The sequence below is a fragment of the Bos javanicus genome, chromosome 10 (assembly GCF_032452875.1).
Source record: "Bos javanicus breed banteng chromosome 10, ARS-OSU_banteng_1.0, whole genome shotgun sequence".
NCBI classification, from domain to species: Eukaryota; Metazoa; Chordata; class Mammalia; order Artiodactyla; family Bovidae; genus Bos; species Bos javanicus.
In genome coordinates, this window is record NC_083877.1 from 82,126,895 (window position 1) to 82,150,495 (window position 23,601).

At 34.8% G+C, this 23,601-nt stretch overlaps 1 protein-coding gene across 6 annotated transcripts in view; it reads left to right on the plus strand.

The window, feature by feature from the left end:
• PCNX1 (pecanex 1) overlaps positions 1–23,601 on the plus strand; it is a 185,103-nt gene that overhangs the window by 56,373 nt on the left and 105,129 nt on the right. For 2 of the 6 annotated variants that reach the window (XM_061429290.1, XM_061429292.1), the window contains exons 6-8: positions 1,818–3,524; positions 14,574–14,706; positions 20,646–20,830. The exons of 1 other annotated variant lie outside the window; for it this stretch is intronic. In XM_061429290.1, coding sequence (XP_061285274.1) covers positions 1,818–3,524; positions 14,574–14,706; positions 20,646–20,830 — 2,025 coding nt within the window. The remainder of the gene's footprint in view (positions 1–1,817; positions 3,525–14,573; positions 14,707–20,645; positions 20,831–23,601) is intronic. 3 more of the 6 variants (XM_061429293.1, XM_061429294.1, XM_061429291.1) reach the window with 2 other exon arrangements.

Consider the following 23,601-nt stretch of genomic DNA (forward strand, 5'->3'; position numbering starts at 1 on the left):
TAACTAGGTGAAAGATAGTATCTCTCTGGGTTGATTTGATCCTGTCTTTGACAGTATTGCTACCAGGAAGAAAAAATTTCTTAAGAAAGCATGTTTACTTAAAATTTCCTAAAACCACCTAAAATTCTTCCTGACAGAGTCAAACTTATTATGATATGTTTATTTAGCAATACTGGAAAAAACAAATGTATTAAATTAAATTTGGCTTTGTCTTTTAAAATGAAAAACTTAAATTTCTGCTTCATTAATGCCTTGGGAGTTGGTATTTTTTTAAAGTCTATTGTATATTAGAATTGGTGATTTTCAACTACTTGCTCAGTTAAGTTTTTGTTTTATAAAATATCCTTGAAATGTGAATATTACATCAGTCCATAATTGCTTAATAGGGATATATATTGAGAGTTTTTAAAAATAACATTATAAATTAATACTATAGAAAAGTAAATGGTTTTTAAATTTGGGTTTTTTAGAGAATATAAGAACCCAACTATAGTGGTACAGTTTTGAACAGATGAAAAGAATATTGGTTTCACTTATCTTGAGGACTTTAAGACACAAGATAAAGCCTAATAGGTCATTTACAAAATCACAGTTTATATGGTCCTTCTAGAGAGTATCTCTAGTTTAGATTTTTAGTTGTTTACATCTAACTTATATTAAGCTTTTTTTGAAGTCCGTAAATATTTCTAGAAGTCATTCTTAATTTATATTAATCTTAGGGGGAAAATTATGCTTTTATTATTTAAAGTAACTACTGGGAAGAGTCTGACTTATTATAGACTCTGTTACTGTATTTTTCTTATTCAGTTACGACAAATAAGACAATAATATTTCTTTTTATTGAAGTAACAGCAAACTCAGCAATCCTTGTCTATTAAAAGGTATATAAAAAAAATCAGCTATTGTACAGTTTGGTTGTCAAGCTATGTTTCAAGATAAATGACAGTGTAGGTAGGTGGGTAGATGGGCTTATTTATATTTTTATCTATCTTTATGTGTGTATAGTATATATGACAACTCATGTCACTAATCTCTGCCCTAAATGAAGGGTTAAAGGAATAATCTTACAGATATAGGGGGGATATGTTTTTTTTTTTTCATGAAGCATTTTTAATTGCTGCATCAGTGGTAAAAGATAAAATGTATTTTGCCCTGTAATTATTATTTTAATACTTTGAACCATTGTGAACAGGAAGACATCTTCTGTCATTATACCATATCTTGTATGGGCCTTGGTCAACCTTCTGATTTTTTTTGTTTGTTTCTGATTACTCTGTTTTTGTGGATTTGAAAAATCAATTATATTAGTTTTTCAAACAGACTTTAAATTTAGTTAGGTAAAATAATGATAGCTACCATTAATTGTGCCAGGCATTGTGTTAAGCAAGTATGTTATTAACTCAGTTATCCCATGGTAAGATTGATATCACATTTTACAGATGAGGAAGCAGAGGCTTGAAAAGGTAACCCACCTTTACCCAGTTACTAAGTTAGGGACAGAACTTACCCAGAAATCCAGGTCTGTTTTAAATGTAATCCTTTGTTGCTTCTTATTTTATTGTTGATAGTCCACAGAATTTTCTGAGGTTCGTTGAAGATTTGGAAGTTCAGTTCATTCCATTGGTAGAATGCTTTCTTTCTTTAGCCGGGAAATAGAAAGAAGCCCTTTGGAATGACTGGCCAACTGTTATTCAGTGAGCTACTGGGAAATAGTTTATGCTTAATTTATGGTACACTGTGAATTCTTTCCCTTGTTAGACAGTAGAAAAACAGATTATAGATTTGTGTTAACATTTCCAAATATATGTTTGAAACAGATTTGGCAGCTGACCGGAAGCTCTTCCGCCTGGTCTCCAATGATTCCTTCATCTCCATTCAGCCGTCCTTATCCTCATGTGGACAGGACTTACCAAGGGACTTCAGTGACAAAGTGAGCCTGCCAAGTCACAGCCACCACCACCACGTCGAGCAGTCTCTGTCCAATGCCTGTGACACAGAAGTAGCTTCTCTTGTCCCTTTGCATTCACACTCTTACAGGAAAGATCACCGCCCGCGGGGTGTACCACGGACTTCTAGCTCTGCTGTGGCTTTTCCAGACACCTCCCTGAATGACTTTCCTCTGTATCAGCAAAGGCGTGGGTTGGATCCTGTTAGTGAGTTAGAATCTTCCAAGCCTCATTCTGGATCCAAAGAATCCTTGGTGGAAAATTCGTGTTTACCTGGGGAATTTCAGCTGGTTGGCGAGCTGAAAAACAGTAATTCTCAGCCACCTACCAGAAGTGGGAAGAGCAAACCCTTGAACGCAGACAAAAGCATGGACAGCTTGCGAAGCCTGAGCACGCGCAGCAGTGGCTCAACGGAGAGCTACTGCAGCGGGACTGACCGGGATACCCACAGCACCGTCAGCAGCTACAAAAGCGAGCAGACCAGCTCCACTCACATCGAGAGCATCTTGTCAGAGCACGAGGAGTCTCCCCAGGTGGCAAAGAAGAGCAGTCAGAAGAAAGAGGACTGTGCTGAGGCAGAGGACAAAAATAGTTGTGCCGGTGGCAAAAGGACTAGCAGTGAAAAGACCGCCGTGGACGAGAGTACAAACAGTGGCGTTCAGGGGGCCAAGGAGTCTAACGGCTCTGATGATGTGCACAATCAGAAAGGTCTCAGCACCTCTGCATCTGAAGAAGCCAATAAAAACCCCCATGCAAATGAATTCACTTCACAGGGGGACACACCGCTTGGGAAGACTGCTGAAAACCGAGAGGAGGAGGGTGAGAAGCCAGCTGTGTCAGTGGACGCGAAAGTTAGCAAAGATGTTGGTGGAAAGCAGAAGGAAGGGGATGTGCGACCTAAATCCTCCAGCCTGATCCACCGGACAGCCTCTGCCCATAAGTCAGGCAGGAGACGGACAGGGAAAAAACGGGCCAGCAGTTTCGATTCAAGTCGGCATAGGGACTACGTGTCCTTTCGAGGTGTTTCTGGTACCAAGCCGCACAGTGCTATATTCTGTCACGATGAGGACTCCAGTGACCAAAGTGACTTGAGCAGAGCATCCAGTGTTCAGTCTGCTCACCAGTTTGGCAGCGATAGCTCTTCTAGCACCACTTCTCATTCTTGTCAGTCTCCTGAGGGCAGATACAGTGCCCTAAAGACCAAACACGCCCCTAAGGAAAGGGGTACCGACTCTGAGCATGCACACAAAGCCCACTTGGGGCCTGAAGGAACTGGCAAAAAGCGGACAGCACGGCGGACTTCCAGCACAAATAGTGCCAAGACTCGGGCCCGAGTGTTGAGCCTGGACAGCAGCACTGTAGCGTGTCTGAATGACTCCAGTAGGCTAATGGCGCCTGAAAGCGTAAAACCCTTAACCACTTCAAAATCCGATCTGGAGGCCAAAGAAGGAGAGGTGCTAGATGAGCTATCTTTATTGGGACGGGCTTCCCAGTTAGAGACTGTCACTCGATCTAGGAATAGCTTGCCAAGCCAGGTTGCTTTTCCTGAAGGTGAAGAGCAAGACGCAGTCAGTGGAGGTAAGTAAATTGCAGGAGGAGATTGACCCAAGAATTTCTGCAGTTTTCGATGCTGTTGATTGGAGTACTACTACTTCGAGTATATTTTGTGTTAACAGCCGCATATCTACTATGTTGTTAAAATAAACTGTCTTTCCATGAAGAAGAAGATGGTTATCTTAAAAAAGGTTTTGATGTGAACACCAAGGAAATGTTTTTTTGTTGTATTGCATATCAGTTTGTTCTTCATGACACTCACCTTTTCTAAGCCATTTGCCACCTGTTAATGTTTTACCAGGAATAACAAAAAAATTGGTCCCCTTCCTCCTTTGTACAACCACAGTAACAACAAAATGTAGAATTTTATTAGGGCACCAAGCCATTTTTAGTTATCTCTTATACAGCGTGTGCCACTGAACTTTGAGAATGAGATCTCTCAACCTGTTACATAAGATTTTTCCAAATATTACTTTAGCTCTATGTACTTTGAAAACATACGGCTTTTTTCTTTGTTTCTTAGGTTTTACTTCTTGCTTACTCAAGTTTTAGTCGTTAAACTGTTTTTCTGTAACTTCACATTAAAGTTTATTAATCTGCGTTTGTAGTTTATTATCCATTAGTGGATATATGATGCTCCGTGTGATAACAGTGATAGTGCTTGGGTTAAAGCACTAGCTTACTGATTTCTGGTTTATGGGGAATTGTGCAAAATTCAGTAGGTGATTTTGTATTGTCAGTGTGTATTGGCCATTTTGTTTATTTCAGAGTTGTCTCTCGGTATTTCCTCCTGCCCAAATATTTGCTTATTCTGTTTTGGTTATTATGGAGTCTCATTCTTGAATCGAATCAGAAGAATGAAGTCCTCTGTTGCTAGCACATGACTTTTTTATCATCTATCTCATATCCTTTAATAAAGCTTATGTCTTTGGCTTTATAGTTTACAGTCTATTGGTGTAGTAACATTTAGTCTTTTATAAAAAGTTAAGCTGAGTGTTTGTTTACACAAACATACTGAAACAAGGAACATGCTTTTTCTCAAAGAATTCTAATTTCACCCACAATTTTTTAAGTCCATAATGTGGTAAACATTCTCTTGCATCTTTTGGTATAGTTTATAACAAAGATTAATTTCTAATAGGAATGTAAAAAGTGATCTTTAGTGCCTAAGGAAGAAACTAGTCTGACTTAAATATTGAGAACTAAATATATCTGAAGTGATTATAATCATTTGGTAACAATATAGTAATTAACTTCTCTTGAGTCTTTGATGTGGCTGTCAATCTGTTTTTTGTAACAGGTCTGAAAGTCTTTTAGTGATTTCTCACACAAATCATGTGTTTGTGATATGTAGGAAACCATTGGGTTTTAAATGATAGCTTAATTTTTACTGAAAGTGTGATTAAAATAAATTCTAAGAACATGCAATGATAGAAAACTATTGCTGTTCTAAATGTTGTTGAAATGTAAGTAAAAAGATAGTACATCTTATGCTTTTGTATTAAAAATGCCATTTCCTTTTCATAGGGAGTGTGGGGTGTTCTGTTTTTTTTTTTTTAGGAAAAGTTACATGAGGTCTTATTTGCTCTTTGATTAATATGAGCCCTCATTTTTCCAGATTTCAGCTTTTGTTTTGTTTGTGTTATTTTTTTTAAAAAAGCAAACCATCCACTATTAATAAAAAAAAAACAAATAAGGAACTAAAAATTTCCATTTATTTCACTTTGGTGGAAAAAATTTAATCATCTGTGGGCTGTTAAAAACATTCTTTTGCCAAAGGAAGACACTGTTGGAACTGTTTTTATATGAGCTTCATTGTGTTTAGAATAAAAATAAGAACAAAACTAAACTGCTTAAATATATTGGATTTATATTTAGTTTGTTTTCATCTCATTTTGTTAGTGTCTTGGTTTCTTGGAAGATTGGAGGTGGTGGAAGGCAATGTATTTTGGTTTTCATTATTTAAAAGTTATATAGAATCTCAAATACTTTGTAAAATGTGTTAGATTATATTTATTGTTAGTTTTTTTGGTTTTTAAATTTTTGATAATTAGGAGACATTTTTCTTCGCATCTGTTCTACTTTCTGTACTTCTGAAATGTGTCAGTACAACAGAGGATACAGCTTGACCATGTATATGGCTATACATTAACTGTAATGTATACATTATACATTAACTATATATTAACTATAATGTACAGCCATACTGACCATTAGATTTTATCCTAATGAATTGGGATGTGTTGCTGAGCTTTCCAGTGGTTTCTTTTTGTCTTCTTTTTGTCTTATCTTTAAACTGGATGGTGTTGGTCCTGTGGAAGGATGAAACTAAGGAAATGTACTTTAAAGTACTAAAATAAACTAAAATGGGTTGCCTAATATAGTGACATGGAGTCATACATCCTTGTCAGTATATGGGCTCACTATTGTCATGACTCTGGGAAAGCTGCTTACCTTCTTAAGCCTTGACTTCCTCATCTTAAAATGGAGATGATAGTGATATCTATCCTATAGAGGTTTTATGAGGACTGAAGGCTTTAATAGCTTTAAAATGCTTACAGCAGTGCCTGGTACATAGTAAAAGCTTATTAATAGCACTGGTGCTTCTGTTTCACTGGATTTCCCTGATAGCTCAGTTGGTAAAGAATCTGCCTGCAATGCAGGAGGCCCCAGTTTGATTCCTGGGTTTGGAAGATTCCCTGGAGAAGGGATAGGCTACCCACTCCAGTATTCTTGGGTTTCCCTGGTGGCTCAAGAATCCACCTGCAATGCAGGAGACCTGGATTTGATACCTGGGTTGGGAAGATCCCCTGGAGAAGGGAAAGGCTATCTACTCAAGTATTCTGGCCTGGAAAATTCCATGGACTGTATAGTCCATGGGGTTGCAAAGAGTCGGACCCGACTGAGCGACGTTCACTTCACTTCTGTTTCACTGACCAGTCTGTTCTGCTACTCATGTGTATCCTGTCCTGAAGAAAATGATTAAATATAGAAATACATTAGAGATACTCTCATTGTGCCATTTTGAAACTGAATAATAGTAAAAATAAAAAATCTGAATTCTTAATTTCTTGCATAATACCAAAAAGAAAAACCTTAATCTGATATAATATTACAGATTTTAATCTCATCTTGGCAGCAATACATGCGTAGCCTATCTTCTGGTACTCATTCATATAACAAGTGATTGTTTTCATAGGACTTTTCACTATTAATCTAATACTTTGATTAAAATTGGGTGTCATCAATAATGTTCTGTGATTGCTTAGGTAGGAAAAAAGTTTTATGTTCAAGCTATTTTCTTTGTTGATCTCTTGTTTTTGCATTTAATTTTTCTTTTATAATTATAAAGCGTATCTTTAGTAACTTATGACTGGTATTTTAAAAATAAAAAAGTACAGACAAATTATATATGACAGAAAAGTATCCTGTTTTCTTTTGAATCACTTAATCTTATTTACCGCCTGATTCAACAGACTGAAGAACAATCAGAATAGAAAGATTTATGTTCATTCCTTTATTTGTATTATTTTTTTCTCAATTTCTTAACCTCTGTTTTTCTGTGTGAGAAAATTATTTTAAATGTAATAGTTGGGTTCTGAAGGCATGAAATAAGATCCTGTTATTATAATTTTGTGTTGGGAATCAATGATAGTCTTCTGTCAAGGGATTGTCACTATATAAAGAAAAGCCAAATTTTCTTGATGACAGTTTGTGAGGGTGTGTACCATACATGTAAATTTGATCCTAAGTATCATTAAAAGAAAAGACAAACACCACTGAACCAAAAAGAGTATGTGAATTAAAGCTTTTGTATTTTACTGAATAGAGGGACTGTAAATTCTAATAGATTTAATTTTCTCATTTCCCAGTTCACATGGGAAGTTAGAAGAAGAAAATAAATAGAAAGGGAGGTGTTCCTGTCGAGGCTAAAACTGATGGCAGCAGAAGAAATGCACTGCTGACTCTATAGAAGCTGGAATAACCATACAAACCAATGCTAGAAACACGTGGTAGGAGGTCGTTAACTGCAGGGGCAAACTGCTTGTTCAAGGACATCATAATATCATAACTTAATGCTGTATTGCAGTATAACTCACTAATAAATGTGTATGTGACTAAGGAAAGTTTATATTTTAGTCTATACTGAGAAGAAAGCTTAGGCGTATAAAACCACATCAAAGAGTGTTCATTAGATGTAATAAACAGGTTTGGATCCTTGAGTTACTTGGAAAAATTATCTTAAGTGTTAAGAGGCATTTTATTGATGAGGCAAATAAGGTTTATATATAAGATTCCCCAGATCAGCCCATTCTTTCTAATACCAGTAATGTTCTGTTTAAGGAATCAAACAGTTACATTTTAATGCCATCTCTAATTACTACCTGGATAATCCGGCAAGCCATTAAACCTGTGTCTCAATTTCCTCAATTGTAAACCAGTAGTAGTAACTGTTCAGGTCGTCTCACAGTTAATGATCAGATTCTAACAAGCTTCCATGTATAAAACTTCTTTGTATATTTATTATGAAAACTAAGACAGTGATGCCTTTTAATCATTTGTAAGGAAGTTTTCCATTTTAAATGTCATTTCAAGTATATATTCAAATATATATTCTTGAAATATATATTCTTCACTAATGATGCCTTATTAGGTGAATCTCCTGAAGATATATTCAAAAATGTTTCTGAGTGCAGTTTTCCAGAAGAGAGGGTCTGTCAGACCATTCACAAAGGATTTAAAAAGAGTAGGAACCACCTATAAAAGTAAGTAATCCTTAAACTCTGTCTTTTAGGAACTGTTCTGTGTGATAATGACTCCAGAGTATCATTTAATTTCATCTACCAAACTGTATTTGATTGACTGCCTGGGATTATGGAAAGTATCGATAAGGATATGCAGATTCTCAGTACAGCTAATAATTTTGTTGTTGTTTGCTATTGTTGCTGGTTTATGGGTCAAAAAATAATGTAGTCCTTTAAAATGTTCTCATAGATAGAAATTATTTAAATTCAGAATGAATGCTTAGAAGTTGTGCAGTAGATTCTTGTTCTTTGGCCTCCCAGAAAATGATGCTTATAAGCATTTGTTTCTATATTAAAACAAAATCTTTGCATGCTGATATTAGTATCATTCTTGACTGACATGGAAATAAAAAAGGAAAGAATGGATTTCATGCCTAGACTAGAATATTTCCTTTAAAAGAATTCTTTGATTTGCATTTCTTCATATAGTAACTTAATTATTAAGTAAAATAATTTTTTACCTTGAAGAATATTTCAGTGTATTTCAGAATATTTGCATATATATTAATTTTCTGAAATGTGTGTATGTATGTTTCATATTTTCATCATTTTTCGTTAAAGAATTTTCTTAAGCCACTTGCTTGTGATCTATTTGTGGTACCAAAACACATTTTTATTTTCATGACTTTCCCAAATTTACTCCTTTTTCCTCAATAGACACTCCCCACTGAAAACAACACCTTTCCTGAGCAGTTTCTTCTACATTTTTATTCATTTAATAGTGATTGAGCTATTACAAGAGACTAGCTTTAGCAGTATGTAACAATTAGAAAGTAACAAACTACATATGGATCCTTCAAGTAATCAGCTGAATGATTCACATCATTTTTAAGTGGCATTTTTTTTCTATATGTATCTTTGCTCAAAACTTTCCAATTGTTGAGATACAAAACCTGCACCTCCTACTTCACCAAATCATGCTCTTTTGTGCCATCCCAGCTCCAAAATCACTGCAGATGGTGACTGCAGCCATGAAATTCAAAGACACTTACTCCTTGGAAGGAAAGTTATGACCAACCTAGATAGCATGTTCAAAAGCAGAGACATTACTTTGCCAACAAAGGTCCGTCTAGTCAAGGCTATGGTTTTTCCTGTGGTCATGTATGGATGTGAGTTGGACTGTGAAGAAAGCTAAGCGCCAAAGAATTGATGCTTTTGAACTGTGGTGTCGGAGAAGACTCTTGAGAGTCCCTTGGACTGCAAGGAGATCCAACCAGTCCATTGTGAAGGAGATCAGCCCTGGGATTTCTTTGGAAGGAATGATGCTGAAGCTGAAACTCCAGTACTTTGGCCACCTCATGAGAAGAGTTGACTCATTGGAAAAGACTCTGATGCTGGGAGGGATTGGGGGCAGGAGGAGAAGGGGACGACAGAGGATGAGATGGCTGGATGGCATCACCGACTCGATGGACATGAGTTTGAGTCAACTCCGGGAGTTGGTGATGGACAGGGAAGCCTGGCATGCTGCAATTCATGGAGTCACAAAAAGTCTGACACGACTGAGCTGAACTGAACTGAGTCCTCCTAAAAGTATATTAGTGCTTTTTTTTAAAGTCTTTATTGTATTTGTTACAACGTTGCTTCCGTTTTTGTTTTGTTTTGTTTTTAATTGCTTCCACTTAAAAATGTTTTGGTTTCTGGCCTGCACGCATGTGGGATCCTAGCTCCCTCGACCAGGGATTGAACCCACAATCCCTGCGTTGGAAGGCAAAGTGTTAACCACTGGACAGCTGGGGAATTCCCATATTAGTGCTTTTTTAATGCTTTGCCCGTTTTCATTCACATAGTAAAACAAACTGATGATCTATTCTTTTAATTATTTGGTGCTCAGCTTTCTTCACAGTCCAACTGTCACATCCATACATGACCACAGTAAAAACCATAGCCTTGACTAGACGGACCTTTGTTGGCAAAGTAATGTCTCTACTTTTTAATATGCTGTCTAGGTTGGTCATAACTTTCCTTCCAAGGAGTAAGCATCTTTTAATTTCATGGCTGTAATCACCATCTGTAGTGATTTTGGAGCCCAAGAAAATAAAGTCAGCCACTGTTTTCCCATCTGTTTGCCATGAAGTGATAGAAGCAGATGCCATGATGCCATTTTCTGAATGTTGAGCTTTAAGCCAACTTTTTCATTCTCCTCTTTTACTTTCATCAAGAGGTTCTTTAGTTCTTCTTCACTTTCTGCCATAAGGGTGGTGTCATCTGCATATCTGAGGTGATTGATATTTCTCCTGGCAATCTTGATTCCAGCTTGTGCTTCCTCCAGCCCAGCATTTCTCATGATGTATTCTGCATATAAGTTAAATAAGCAAGGTGACAATATATAGCCTTGATGTACTCCTTTTCCTATTTGGAACCAGTCTGTTGTTCCATGTCCAGTTCTAACTTGTTTCCTGACCTGCATACAGGTTTCTCAAGAGGCAGGTCAGGTGGTCTGGTATTCCCATCTCTTTCAGAATTTTCCACAGTTTATTGTGATCCACACAGTCAAAGGCTTTGGCATAGTCTTAAAGCAGAAATTTTTTCTGAAATTCTCTTGCTCTTTGGATGATCCAGTGGACGTTGGCAGTTTGATCTCTGATTCCTCTGCCTTTTCTAAAACCAGCGTGAACATCTGGAAGTTCACGAAATAGATCAGACCACAACTGTTGAAAATGTCTTAGTATATCTGTGCCATGTGTGTGAATTGCCATTAGGTGCTCTGCTGCTGCTAAGTCGCTTCAGTCGTGTCCGACTCTGTGCGACCCCGTAGACGGCAGCCTACCAGGCTCCCCCATCCCTGGGATTCTCCAGGCAAGAACACTGGAGTGGGTTGCCATTTCCTTCTCCAATGCATGAAAGTGAAAAGTGAAAGGGAAGTCGCTCAGTCGGGTCCGACCCTCAGCGACCCCATGGACTGCAGCCTACCAGGCTCCTCCGTCCATGGGATCTTCCAGGCAAGAGTACTGGAGTGGGGTGCCATTGCCTTCCTCCGTTAGGTGCTCAGTAAATGTTTATTTAATTGAATGATTGTATCGCTACTCCAGAAGTAGAACTAAGTTATCTGAAGTTCTCTCTTCAACTTAGATAGTAATTCAGTTTCTTGAAGTCTTTTTAATACAAAGAAATAATTAGAAAGTCAAGACTCTTATATTTAAAAAACATGTTGAATTCACATTTGTCTAAATAAATGTCCTTGAAAGTATTTTATATCTGTCTTGTCATTCATGGCCTTTGAATCAGTTGAATGTTTGTGATTTTTTTTTTCTTTTTTACCTACACATGCATAAAATTTAGTTGTACCTAGAGTGCTAGATTTTTACTTTTTGCATTTTATACTCTTACTATACTAATTAATTTTATTCTTTACCAGGGATACTGAATTTTAAGCAGTAAAGTGTTTTCTTTCTCCTTCTCTGGTCCTCTAGTTAAAAGATTTTTTTGTGGTTTTCTTTCTATTTATAAAGTAAAAGGATTCAGAAAGAGCTTTTTGTAGTTGGATTGTGAAAGTGAATTTTCATCAAGTAAAACCATACTTATGTCATTGAATATACTTACAGTAAGTTATTTTAAGCTTTAGACAACTCTAGTAAACATTGAATATTTTTTTATCATCAGATATTTCTGCCCTGAATATTACAGAGGACGACTGAGGGCAAAATAGGCAGCAGTCATAACTCCATTTTAATATGTTGTCCTATGTAATGTCTAAAATGTTGTCTTCATGTGTTTCTAAAGCTGTTTTAGTAAGAAAGCAGTGTTAATAGTTATTTTTCAGATAACAAAATATAAATAGTATGTTAATAGAAAAAAAAGTGTTTTCTGGAGAAGCCAAAGAATATATTGACTACAAAGGGACACTGTAGTTGTGTCTTTTTGTCCCAGTATTATGGAATAACTAGCTTATATTTAAAATTAGCTTCATTAAGTCCTCAGTAGAAGGAAGATAGTAAAGAAAAGTGTTTCTTATTTGCCTTCTTCCTATTCTCACTATTCCATGATCATGTATTGCTTGTTTCAAATACTTCTGAATAATTTTAGTACATTTTATGGATTAAATTATTCTCTATATATTCTATCTGGATGAATGTAACTGTTATTTTGGTTGAAACAAACTCTTAAATTAGTGAGAATGTTTGAAAGTTTAAGTGAATTGACGTGTAAATTGAGCAATAATACAATAAAAATCTTCAATATAATTTCAAAAAATAAGTCTTGAATTGAGGTTTAAAATAGTGACTTAAAATTTTGTAACCCAAGTTCTTACTGGGATCTAAGAACCATTAGCAGATACACAAGTCACCCGTTAATTTCTCATTTCTTCTTTCATGTAGCTTGCTTGTTTCCCTTGGTTTTGTCCTTCACCCAGTGACTGCCCTGCCAGTGTTGGTTTTCCTCTTCGTGACAGTGCTGGTTGGTGGTGGTAGTTAAGTTGCTGAGTGCTGGCTGCTGTTTCCTCTGTTGAGGTCTTAGTTGTCAGGGACAGGTAAAACGCACAGTGCGCTTTGTGCAGACAGGCATCCTTGACTTTAGATCAGCAGTGCCCAATACCGCTTTCTGTGGTGATTGAAACGTCTGTATCTGTACTGTTCAGTAAAGGTGGTCACTGGCCATATGCAGCTCTGGAGCGTTTGAAATGTGGTTCATGAATCTGGTAAATGGAACTTTTAATTTTCTTTAAGTTTAATTTGTTCTCACAGGTCATGTATAATTTTTGTGTATGTGAACTTCTGCATCACAAGAAACAGCTTTTTTCACATTAAAGGAATTTTCATTGTATCACAATAAAACCGGAGAAAGAAAAGAAGTATTAGCTCCAGGAGTCAAGTTTGATTTGGATTCAAAGCCCCAAAGTTGAATTCTGATTTAGTTGTCTGGCTTATAATGTCACTGGAGTGTGTGCGCTGAAAAAGAAAGTAATAATGTAAATTATTCACCTGTGATTTGTGACTTAACGCTTCTTACTGGAAGAAATTTGCCAAGTGGGTGAAGTAATTCTGTGCTTGTCATCCCTTTAATAAAAGAAACATTGCCTGAAGATAGAGAAGTCCAGGCCTTCTGGGGGTAACCCTTATATTCCTAATTGTAATGAATTAATTACACAAAGAACATTCATTGGGGAAGGGATAAAAATGTAAACATTTAAAAGAAAACTTTATTAAAATCAACATTTAAAATGATAGAGATTGCTGTTGCTGAGCAGAATAATGATAAGAATTAATAAAGCCTTTAAAATGTGAATTAGGCTTGTCATAGAACTGAAGTCCAAATACAACACTTGATTTTGTAATCCACGTCATCCTTTTCAAATGAAAAGGAGTTTTCATTTGTTGTCTTTTAAAAAAGATGTTGTACTGGCCAAGTTGTCTCTATTCATATTTAGCATCAAAATGCCCTTTCTCAAAATCAAAATGATTCTTAAAATATTTAGATTACTATAGACAACAGTTGTTAAAGAGTCATGTGTATGAACATCATTTCGCTTTAGAAACCCAAATCAGTCATGGTTCTGTAAAATTTTATGTAATTCTGTTTAGCCTTAGTTTTTGTTTTCTTGTTGGTATATATTTGGTTTTAGTTTGTTTTGCTTTTGGATTAAGCTGTGGGTTTCTAAGTTTTTTTGCTGATGTTTTGTTTACATTTGCTTCCTAGTGTTGAGGGAACCAGTGTAGGGGCATGAAGTTGAATAAAGTTAGGCAGCAAACTACAGCTTAACATACACTTGCACTGCCTTGAATTGAGCATTTAAAAAACTAGTCGTGCAGCTTAGCAGTCAACCGTTTCATTTAATACTGCCAAAATTGTGGCACAGGGTAGTGTCAGATAAATGCACGCCTGACTCCTGTCATCACAAGCACTGTCGGTGCTGCTTTTACTGTCTTCATGAAAGGAAGAAACTAATGCCCCTTTCCCATTATTCAGAACTAACCAATGTAATACATACGGTACTTTTAAGGCTGACTTAAAGGGCCAATAGAGGGATATGTGACTTTATAAATAAGATTTTTAGAAAAAGATTGAAAATAACTGAGATCTTAAAATAGAAAGTTGAGGTTGAAGAGAAGATGGTGAGGCCAGATAATCAGAAGCGTTTTTAAAGAAACAGTTATCTATAGCAAACGGTGTAGTCCCTAACTTCTCACCCTCAAAGTAAAGGGAACCTGACTAACTGAGCCAGAGTTTTCATAGGTTCACTATTAATCTGTCGTATTGGGGAGGACAGGCTCAGCTGCTATTTACATCTCCGACCTAGGCTTCTGTTTGACCTAAGTCTGTCTTGATGCAGCAGCACAGGCCAGCGAGGAGACGGTGTCATTTCGCCGTGAACGCAGCACATTTAGGCGCCAGGCAGTACGGCGCCGGCACAATGCAGGGAGTAACCCTACCCCTCCTACATTGCTCATCGGATCACCCCTAAGGTATGGTATTTTAAAATTCCACCAAGCTTAGCATGCATTGTAACAGACCTCTAACCTGTTTTGTCAGTCTGAAGAAAGCATTTATTAAATACTTTTGTTTTTCTTTTTCTTCCAGTTTCTCTATATCTTTAAGCTTCTTTAGACTTTCTCTGCATGTGACTGTGAGCCTATTGCACCATGCATGTCTTATGTTGCATTATAAACAAAATGATCAGATTGGTTTAGTCAATTTTAAATCACAAAAATTATTTTTAGGGCAGTTATATAAATGTAAATAGAGGCCTTAAGTTAGCTTTTTATTTTTTTCCTATTCCAAGTTAGTAATTAATTCAATATCTTTTCCCAGCACCTTAAACAGTGTTCAATATGAGCAAATATGGACTGAGTGATGAGCTTACTGAGGATATCAGCTTGATAAACCAGTTTGATTATTTTATTTCATTAAAAGATGGTATACTTTATTTTGTGTTGCTTGAAAGTTAATCACTAGGGCTTAGTAAATGATGCAGAACTAGAATATTTAGTTTTTGGTAATGTATGGTCAACTGGGGGCTTCTCTGGTGGCTCAGATGGTAAAGAATCTGTCTGCCAATGCAGGAGACCAGGGTTTGATCCCTGGGTTAGGAAGATCCCCTGGAGAAGGAAATGGCACCCCACTCCAGTACTCTTGTCTGGAGAATTCCATGGACAAAGAAGCCTGGTGGGCTACAATCCATGGGGTTGCAAAGAGTCAGACACAACTCAGTGACTTTCATGGTCAGTTGGTGATGTGTATACACTATGTATTTGTATGTACATATTTGTTGAATTTCTCAACCTCCATATGCTGAACAAAAGCATTTTTATTTTTGCCACTGTTCCTAAGTAAGAAAGCTTCTTTATAATCTTGGGAGTAAATTTTTATTGAAATTCTTAAGCTTTTTTATCCTTAAAATATATAATGATATAATGAGTCTGTGGCTTGAATTAGAGATATTAAAAAAAAACCTATTCAAAAGACTTGTGCTTTAAGAATACAAATATGGATGAAATTATGTGTTAGCTTATTCATTAAACCATGTGTATGTTATTATAGTGGAAGTGAAAGCTGCTTAGTCCTGTCTGACTCTTTGCGACTCCATAGAAATTGTAGCCCGCTAGGCTCCTCTGTCCCTGGAATTCTCTAGGCAAGAATACTGGAGTGGGTAGCTGTTCCCGTCTCTGGGGATATTATTACACCATACACTTTTATTAATCTCTGCATCTAAAGGCTCCATTATCCAAGTTATTTTCCTATATTTTGAAATTCAAAAAGAAGAATATTTGATGAAATAACTGCTGTTGAATGCATGGTAGGTTTGAAGAGATAAATCTCTTCCCTTGTTAAAATCTGGTTCCTGAAAGTAGCAAAATCCTTATTTTTTTAAATTGCTATTTTATTGTATATTTCCCTTGGTATTTAAGACAATTATTTTTCTGAGTTTTACATTACAATCAGGAACTTCATCTTTCATAGATCATGTTCCTTTAATTCTGCAGTAAAAATGAGAAGGCAACCGTTTAAAAGAAGCGTTCGGTCTAGAAATCTTTTCTGAGTGCCTTTGCTTTTAGTGGGCCCTCCTCTTCTATTTCCTTTGCTCCCTGAAGTAACTTTTTTTGCTAATGGATTTAGGGTGTGTAGTGCCAACCTGCAGAAAGAATTCACTGTAAAATTTCATTTTACGTTTTCTATTTTGTGTTTTCTAACCTCTTTTTTCTCCTTGAATAATACTTGCCATAAACATATTCTTTGCTTACCTTCTCACTCCATGTTGATATTTCTTAATCCTTTTTTTTAACCTTCTCTTTTTAGTCTTTATAAATCCTTTCATTCTTTGGATCTCACTCACTAAACAAATGTAGACAATTTTGTTTTCTCTGCCTGGTGGAATATTAAAGAACTGTGCTAACTCCAGACAACCACATAGGATTTCTCCATTTTTTTTTTTTTTTAGCATTTTAAATACATCACCATTCAAATGAGGATATAGTATGAGCTATTTATTTGTAAAGGGCTCACTTTAGGATTTTTGTAAAGTAGTCTTCCAGTAGTCAGTCAGCATGTAAATTGTGTTAGTTCAGTCGCTCAGTCGTGTCCAACTCTTTGCAACCCCTTGAACCTAAGGTTCCATGATATTTCCAGTGCAAAGATTATGTGTATCTTAAAGAGGCTGACTACATCATGAATAAAATAAGATAAAATTTAGCTGTGATGAATTAGAAACGCCAATTTAATAAAAATTGTATTTTTTTAATTGTAAAAATATTCAGGGTGAAGTATAGTGATACTCTCAGTGTAAGTTATATAATATTGTCATCTTTAAATATAAGATAGCATGGTTTTGAAAAACTTGTCAGAAAGAAATGGAATAGGTATGATGATAGTTTAATTATAATTATTCTGTAGATACCAGTAAAAATATATTAACTTATTTTAAACTTTAATGAATAATGTAAGTAATCGACAGTCTAAAAAGCAACTTCATAAAAAATATGTATCCAAGGATTGGGAGTGAATCATCCATTTCCTCACAAAGAGAATTTGCATATATTTTAAAATGCTAGTTAGAATATCCTATTTCAGAATTATTTTTAAAGGTTGTTTTTTTTCCTAACCTAAGTTAACCTTGTAGGCCCTTACTACTTCTTCCCAGTTACTAGAGATGAAAATAGATGAATATTTAAAGATTATGTAATACTAATACTAAGAGTTAGTTAGTTCTGTGTTTATCAGCCTAGATGTGGTATCTTTTAGAACTCTAGTTAATAGACTGGAATGAAAGTAGACCATCAGTGCATTTGGGGAAGGGAAAAAAGCTTTACTATATAGTTAGATTTATTTTTAAAATAGAGTGAAAGACCTGTAATCAAATAAGGTCATAGTTATAACTGAGTTGGTAATTGGAAATTCATATCATTTTTGGTACTCAGGAATGAATCCACCAAATACTTATGTTTGTGCACTGTATTCAAGACACTGAGTACTCTCGGAAATCTGGAGACCCATAGTAGTAATGTAATCATACTCAGAGTTTGTTTAGTTGGAAAGATACATGCAAAGATAAAAATCAGCATACAGCAGAATGTGTTACATACTAAATAAGTGCTAAGAGGAAGGAAAGACCAATACCAATTATATTTTTTTATCATTTAAATTTGGAAAGCAAATTAATTTAGTTATTAGGATAACGTGTCAGTGATGCTACTGATAGCTGATAGTTTAGAAACCTAAATTTCTATCTTTTGCCACATTGTGAAATAGTTGCTGTCTTTTCTGAAACTGGTAGTTTTGACATAAAATTGGTATTATAGAAAAGATTAATTTTTGTCAGTTATTAGTTTAAGATGAAATACAACCCTCCAGGAATAGTTTTCCTGGCAATTTGTGCAAAAATAATAGGCTTTTTGGAATTCAAGGGACATAAACATTTTTTTTCTCCCTTTTGATGTTCAGAAACTTGACATTTATAACTGCATAGATTTTGGCTAATTTTCTTTGTTCTGGAGTTGATTTTCATACATTGCCTAGTACTTTGAAAACCTTATATATATATGAATATGTTGAAGAAAAGTGTATTCTCAATACACTCACTCTAGAATATATCTGACTGCCATAGAGCACCTTTATTTATGATTTTAATTGAAAAAATCGGCAAAATTTGCTGAGCATATATATATATATATGTTTATGTATGTGAGTGTATATATACACACACACATAAATTTTAATATTTTACCTTCCAAATCTGAAGAGTCATCATACTTGAGCTGAAAAATTTTTCCCTTGTGAAATTTGGTCTTTTGGGTAAAGTGTATGGATAAATTTAGATGGCTTCCAAGGACAGACTTACTGTTGATGTACGTAAGAAACAAACGTTTTAGTATATTAGTTCCCAAGATCACCTCTTGATTTATTTCTGTTGTACAAATATTCTACTCGCAGACAGACAGACTGCAAGACATTATTAAGTGAATACCTTTAAAATTATGACTTTAAAAGTTAGTGCCAATGAGCGTTGACAAGTCTTTGTAGACTTGATCTTTTTAATATGTTGTATACATTCCTGTGCTCTACTTAGAGTATATAGTTTTTATTGGCTCTCATTGGCTCTAAAAGAGGCCTGAAAACACGAATGTTTCAGGCAGTGGTGATTAATAGAACTTTCTGTGGTGGTGGATATAGTCTGTAATCTGCACTATCCAGTATGGTAAAACACTGACTGCCAGCTTTGGCCTGCCCTGGTGGCTGTGGTAGCCACTATCTATGTTGCATGTCTCTTGATCACTTGAAATATGGTTAGCATGATTGAGGAGCGAACATTTTAGTTACTTTAGTCACATATGGCTATAGTTCCAGAGTATGTTCTACTGCCATAACCACAGCTTTAAGCAATGTATGCAGTATTTTTCTTTTTTATTTCATGGTTACAGTTGACCCTTAAACAACATGGACTTGAACTGCATGGGTTCAGTTACATGTGGGTATTTTCAATAATAAATAGTACAGAATGACATGATCCGTCGTTGGTTGGATCTTTGGATAAGGAGGGGCACCGTAAGTTATACATGGATTTTCGACTCTGCTGAGATTTGGTGCCTTGTCCCCCATGTTGTTTGAGGCTCAATTGTACTTCAAATTTAGCTCTCTTCCGAGTCTATAGCAGATTAGTTTGTTGTCTTGTAGACATCAGAGAAAGCACTCCTTTTAATTCAGAGGATTAGAGAGAAGTTGATATTCCTGAAAGTAATACTGCATAAGGCTGTTGTTAGTAGCATTCTTTTAATCCCTAAAAGGTCTAATAATTTTAATAACAGTGCAGAATGGCGTTGAACATCATGTAGAGGAGGATGTATAATTATACTCAAAGTGTTCTCATCAGTTTCATCAGTTTAAATATGAGTGTTATACTAAGAAAATTTAAGTTCTTAGTGTTTTAAAATAAATATGTAAAAATTAAAAATGAGTTAATAGTTTCTTAGTTTTATCTACTTTTTAGATAATTAAAATCATCAAAATTATAACGTTTAGATAATTTTAACTTATAATCATGAAATACTAAATATTTTTAAATTGTTATAAAATTTTGAAAAGACTAATATTCCTTGAATAATTACTGGCTTCTAAATTATTTCTAAGGTTTTCTAAAATGATGGATTTCTGTAATGAAACTTGAGTATGAATTGGGAAAGATAAGATCAAAATTCACTAAGGGAACGTAATTACTGTTAACTAACACCTGTATATAAAGCCTGTGACTTTATTTTAGAAATATGTAGGCTTTTCATAGAAAAAATACTTAATATAGCATCTCAGCAGTCATTTCTATTTCACTTGGTTGAATCAGTTTTTTTTTTTTTTTTAATTCTGGTTTTCTTCACTAGTTTGTGATTTTCTTTTGATTCTGAATTGTTACCTTGGTTGCATTTGATAAAGATTCTTTGGTTTTCAAGTGCATAGAAATGTTGTTTTATTGTGAATTTCAGATGCAAGATTATTTGAAAGAACAATTCTAGAATAATTGTATCAGGGTTATAAATAAAAGTGCATATTGAACTTAAAAATAAGTATTATTTGAGGGACCAGCTATAGCCTATATGTATTTAATGTACTTGTGACTCTTCTTTGTTGCTTTCTTTTTCCTTATACTAGAACTTTGTTGACTTGAGTTGGAAAGATGTTACAGATTGGTTGCTCTGCATATACATTGAATTTTTTTCTGTGTTCATCACCATGAATCAGATTTCAAAAAACCAGAATTTTCAAGACAGCAGTATAATCTGCATATTTTATAAAGTTTGTTGGCTCTTTCTTAGGTTACACTGACACCTTTTTAAAAAAAATTAGTTTTCTATATTGACTTCTAGCTATTGTTTTCTCTTTTCTTCCCTGTAATGTCTCCCCAATCCATGTTTTTTCCTAGCCTTCAAGATGGTCAGCAAGGCCAGCAGTCCACAGCCCAGGTCAGAGTCCAGTCCCGCCCCCCTTCCCAGGCTGCAGTGCTCAGTGCTAGTGCCTCCTTGCTGGTGAGAAATGGGAGTGTCCACTTAGAAGCATCACATGACAATGCATCTGCTGTAGGCGGCAGCAGTTTGCACGATGAACTTGGTATGCAGGCCTTATGTAATCTTGGTGGCATGAAACTTGAATATAGCAGATAATGGGTAACAATGATTACAGTTCTTTCCTGAGATAGCTTCATTTTGGAACTACACATAAGAGTACTTTTTACAGGATTTGCAGTGTGTATAAGGAAAATTTGACTTTTGCTTTTACCTTTTCTGTTTCTCTCAATTCATACTCTTCGTTTTCTTCTGAGCATGTCTGTTATTAATAAGTATCAATAAATGTTCACACTTTACTGTCCTCTTGTAATGATTTGGGCAATTTTGCTATTTCTTGGTATTTGTACCACGTGGTGAAATGCTGAGTTTTTAAAAATTATTTTGATTGAACCTTCATTTCTCTAAATTCTCTGCTGTAGGGAAGGCAAAAATACTTTCTAATGGCCTATTACTATATAATCTTTCTTTTAGGTATTCTATATTTTACTTCAGTGTCTGTCACCTGAAGTAGGACTTAATGTAATTCTAAATGCAGTACCTTGAGAACATCATGGCTGTATATTCAAATCAAAGAACTTTATAAAATTTTTTTCTGTTTTCCTGTTAATACATCTATAAATAGAAAATAGAAGTTATTAAACAGTTAAGTCTCAGAGAGGTGGTAGAGTTTTAAGCCTCAGTAATGTGTTAGAGAAACAGTATTTTATACTAGTTTGTTTTCTATTTCTCTCTCCACGTCAGCTTTCTTGTGCTCAAAATGCAGATTAGTAGCAGTTGAAGAAAATCTTGTTATTCAGAAATATACATTTCAAAGTATTTTATTTGCTTACTGTGATTTTGTTTCTCCATGTTATAACTGTCTTTGATTTATAACGAAGGTGATCTAGCTGATGGTTTGACGAGAAGGATATAATTGGTAGAGGGTGCCCAAATTAGGTATAAAAAATGTCATGCTGTTAATTGACTCTCTTTCTGTTTTGTAAAAACTGTTACAGAGAAAATTAGTGAGTATTAGATATGCATATTGATGAAAATCATCAACTTTAGCAAACTTTATAGAAAGTTGAAAATGATATCTGTTTAAAACCTATCTGTTAGAACATTAGAACCTATGGTGATTTCTAAATAAAATGAGAAGGAAATAAGACATTTTAATTTTAGAGTGCTTATGCTCTGGAGTTTGTAATTTGAAGAGGTCAGGGAATCTGTTTGAGAGAGTAAGGTAGACTTCAGTTTAGTTACCTGCTTTGATCAGTTGCAAATATATTGAGTAAATAGTATCTTTTTATTGACATTTCTCTTGGGTTAACTCAAAGTTCCTATGTTTGGAGGACTTGTCGATTTGTACCTGTACAATTACAGTTACTATCACCACTGTCCATTGGTCATTTCGTAGTAGATTAACTAAGCTTAGATTTGGTTCATTTTGGGTTTTTTAAACTTTTGTCAAATGAAGAATAAATTGAACTAGTAGGTGATTTTCCTCTGTAAAAATTCTTAATTTGTTCAAAAAACTTGCTAAGCGAGAAATCATATTCATAGATGATTGAGAATATGTACATTATCAACTTAGCATCTACTGGTGAATATTCAGGACATTCGTTTAACATTTGGATTTTAGCTTTTGTTTTAACTGCTTTCTGATAGTTCTTGGCCTCTCTTATAGTTGAGTGTTGTCAAATTGAACGCCTAGTAATAATTAGTACAAAATACACAGTCAGTGGACAGTGTATATCCGTTCATTTCATAGCACAGAAGGTTGACTAAGAAAAGATTCTAAAAATGAACTTGCAGCTGAAGTTGAAGGAACTGACAGAGATACTGATTTTTATAATGTATTCCACTAGAATATTTGTGTTGCATAGTTTAATCTTCAACGTGATTTTAATTAACAGTAGTTAAATAATTTCATGGGACTGAATTGGGATACTGTATACTCAAACATGTTAAAGTTAGCCATGTTGTTCCCTAAAAGTATGGAATACTTACAAAGAATTTCCCTTCCAAACTTAGCTTCTTCAACTGAAAATTTTAAATGTATAATTTTTACATGTTAAAATTTTTATATATACATAATATATTTATGTAACACACACATACTGAAACATACATATATACACTCATATGTATTTATATATATGTTTGAGTACATATAAATGTTTGTATGTGTATTCATGTATATGTTGTAATTGTATGTTTACTTTTTAAAGTGAGAGAGACTTGCCTTTTTCAGTTAAAGGAAACTTGGAGTCAGGCTTGTTTAATTCCAAGCCTAAGTCGTTTTCCTTAACTGTGTTTTTGACATTTTTACTCTGTGGTGTCATAATAATTGATGACATGCATTTCCTCTACTAAACCCTGAGAATCCTTATTTTTCTGTTACATTTTAACTAGCATTTCAAGACTATCAGGTAGCACTGGATATGGTAGAAAAGTTCATTGAAGATGGCATTATATGGTTTATTAGTAGTTTATTCAGCACAGGAAAATACATTTTCATCATCCATTTTCAGCAGGCATAATTGTTCATCATAATTAATTTCTAAAACTGAATCTTAAGTGTATAATTTAGAACCTGATCTGAATAATTTAATGGTTTCCTTTCTTATTTGTAGACTGAATTTCCGTGCAAACTTTGTTTAATTATATGAATGATGGATAAGTTTTAAAGTTATAATCTTGAAATTTACCATTAAAAAATTTATCAAATCTTTCAATGTAACATTTTGTCCTTTAAAAAAAAAAAACAAAAACAATGTATCCTAAAGGGTAATTTTCTTTTTATGAGCCTTTTGTTGAATTTAACTGATTTGT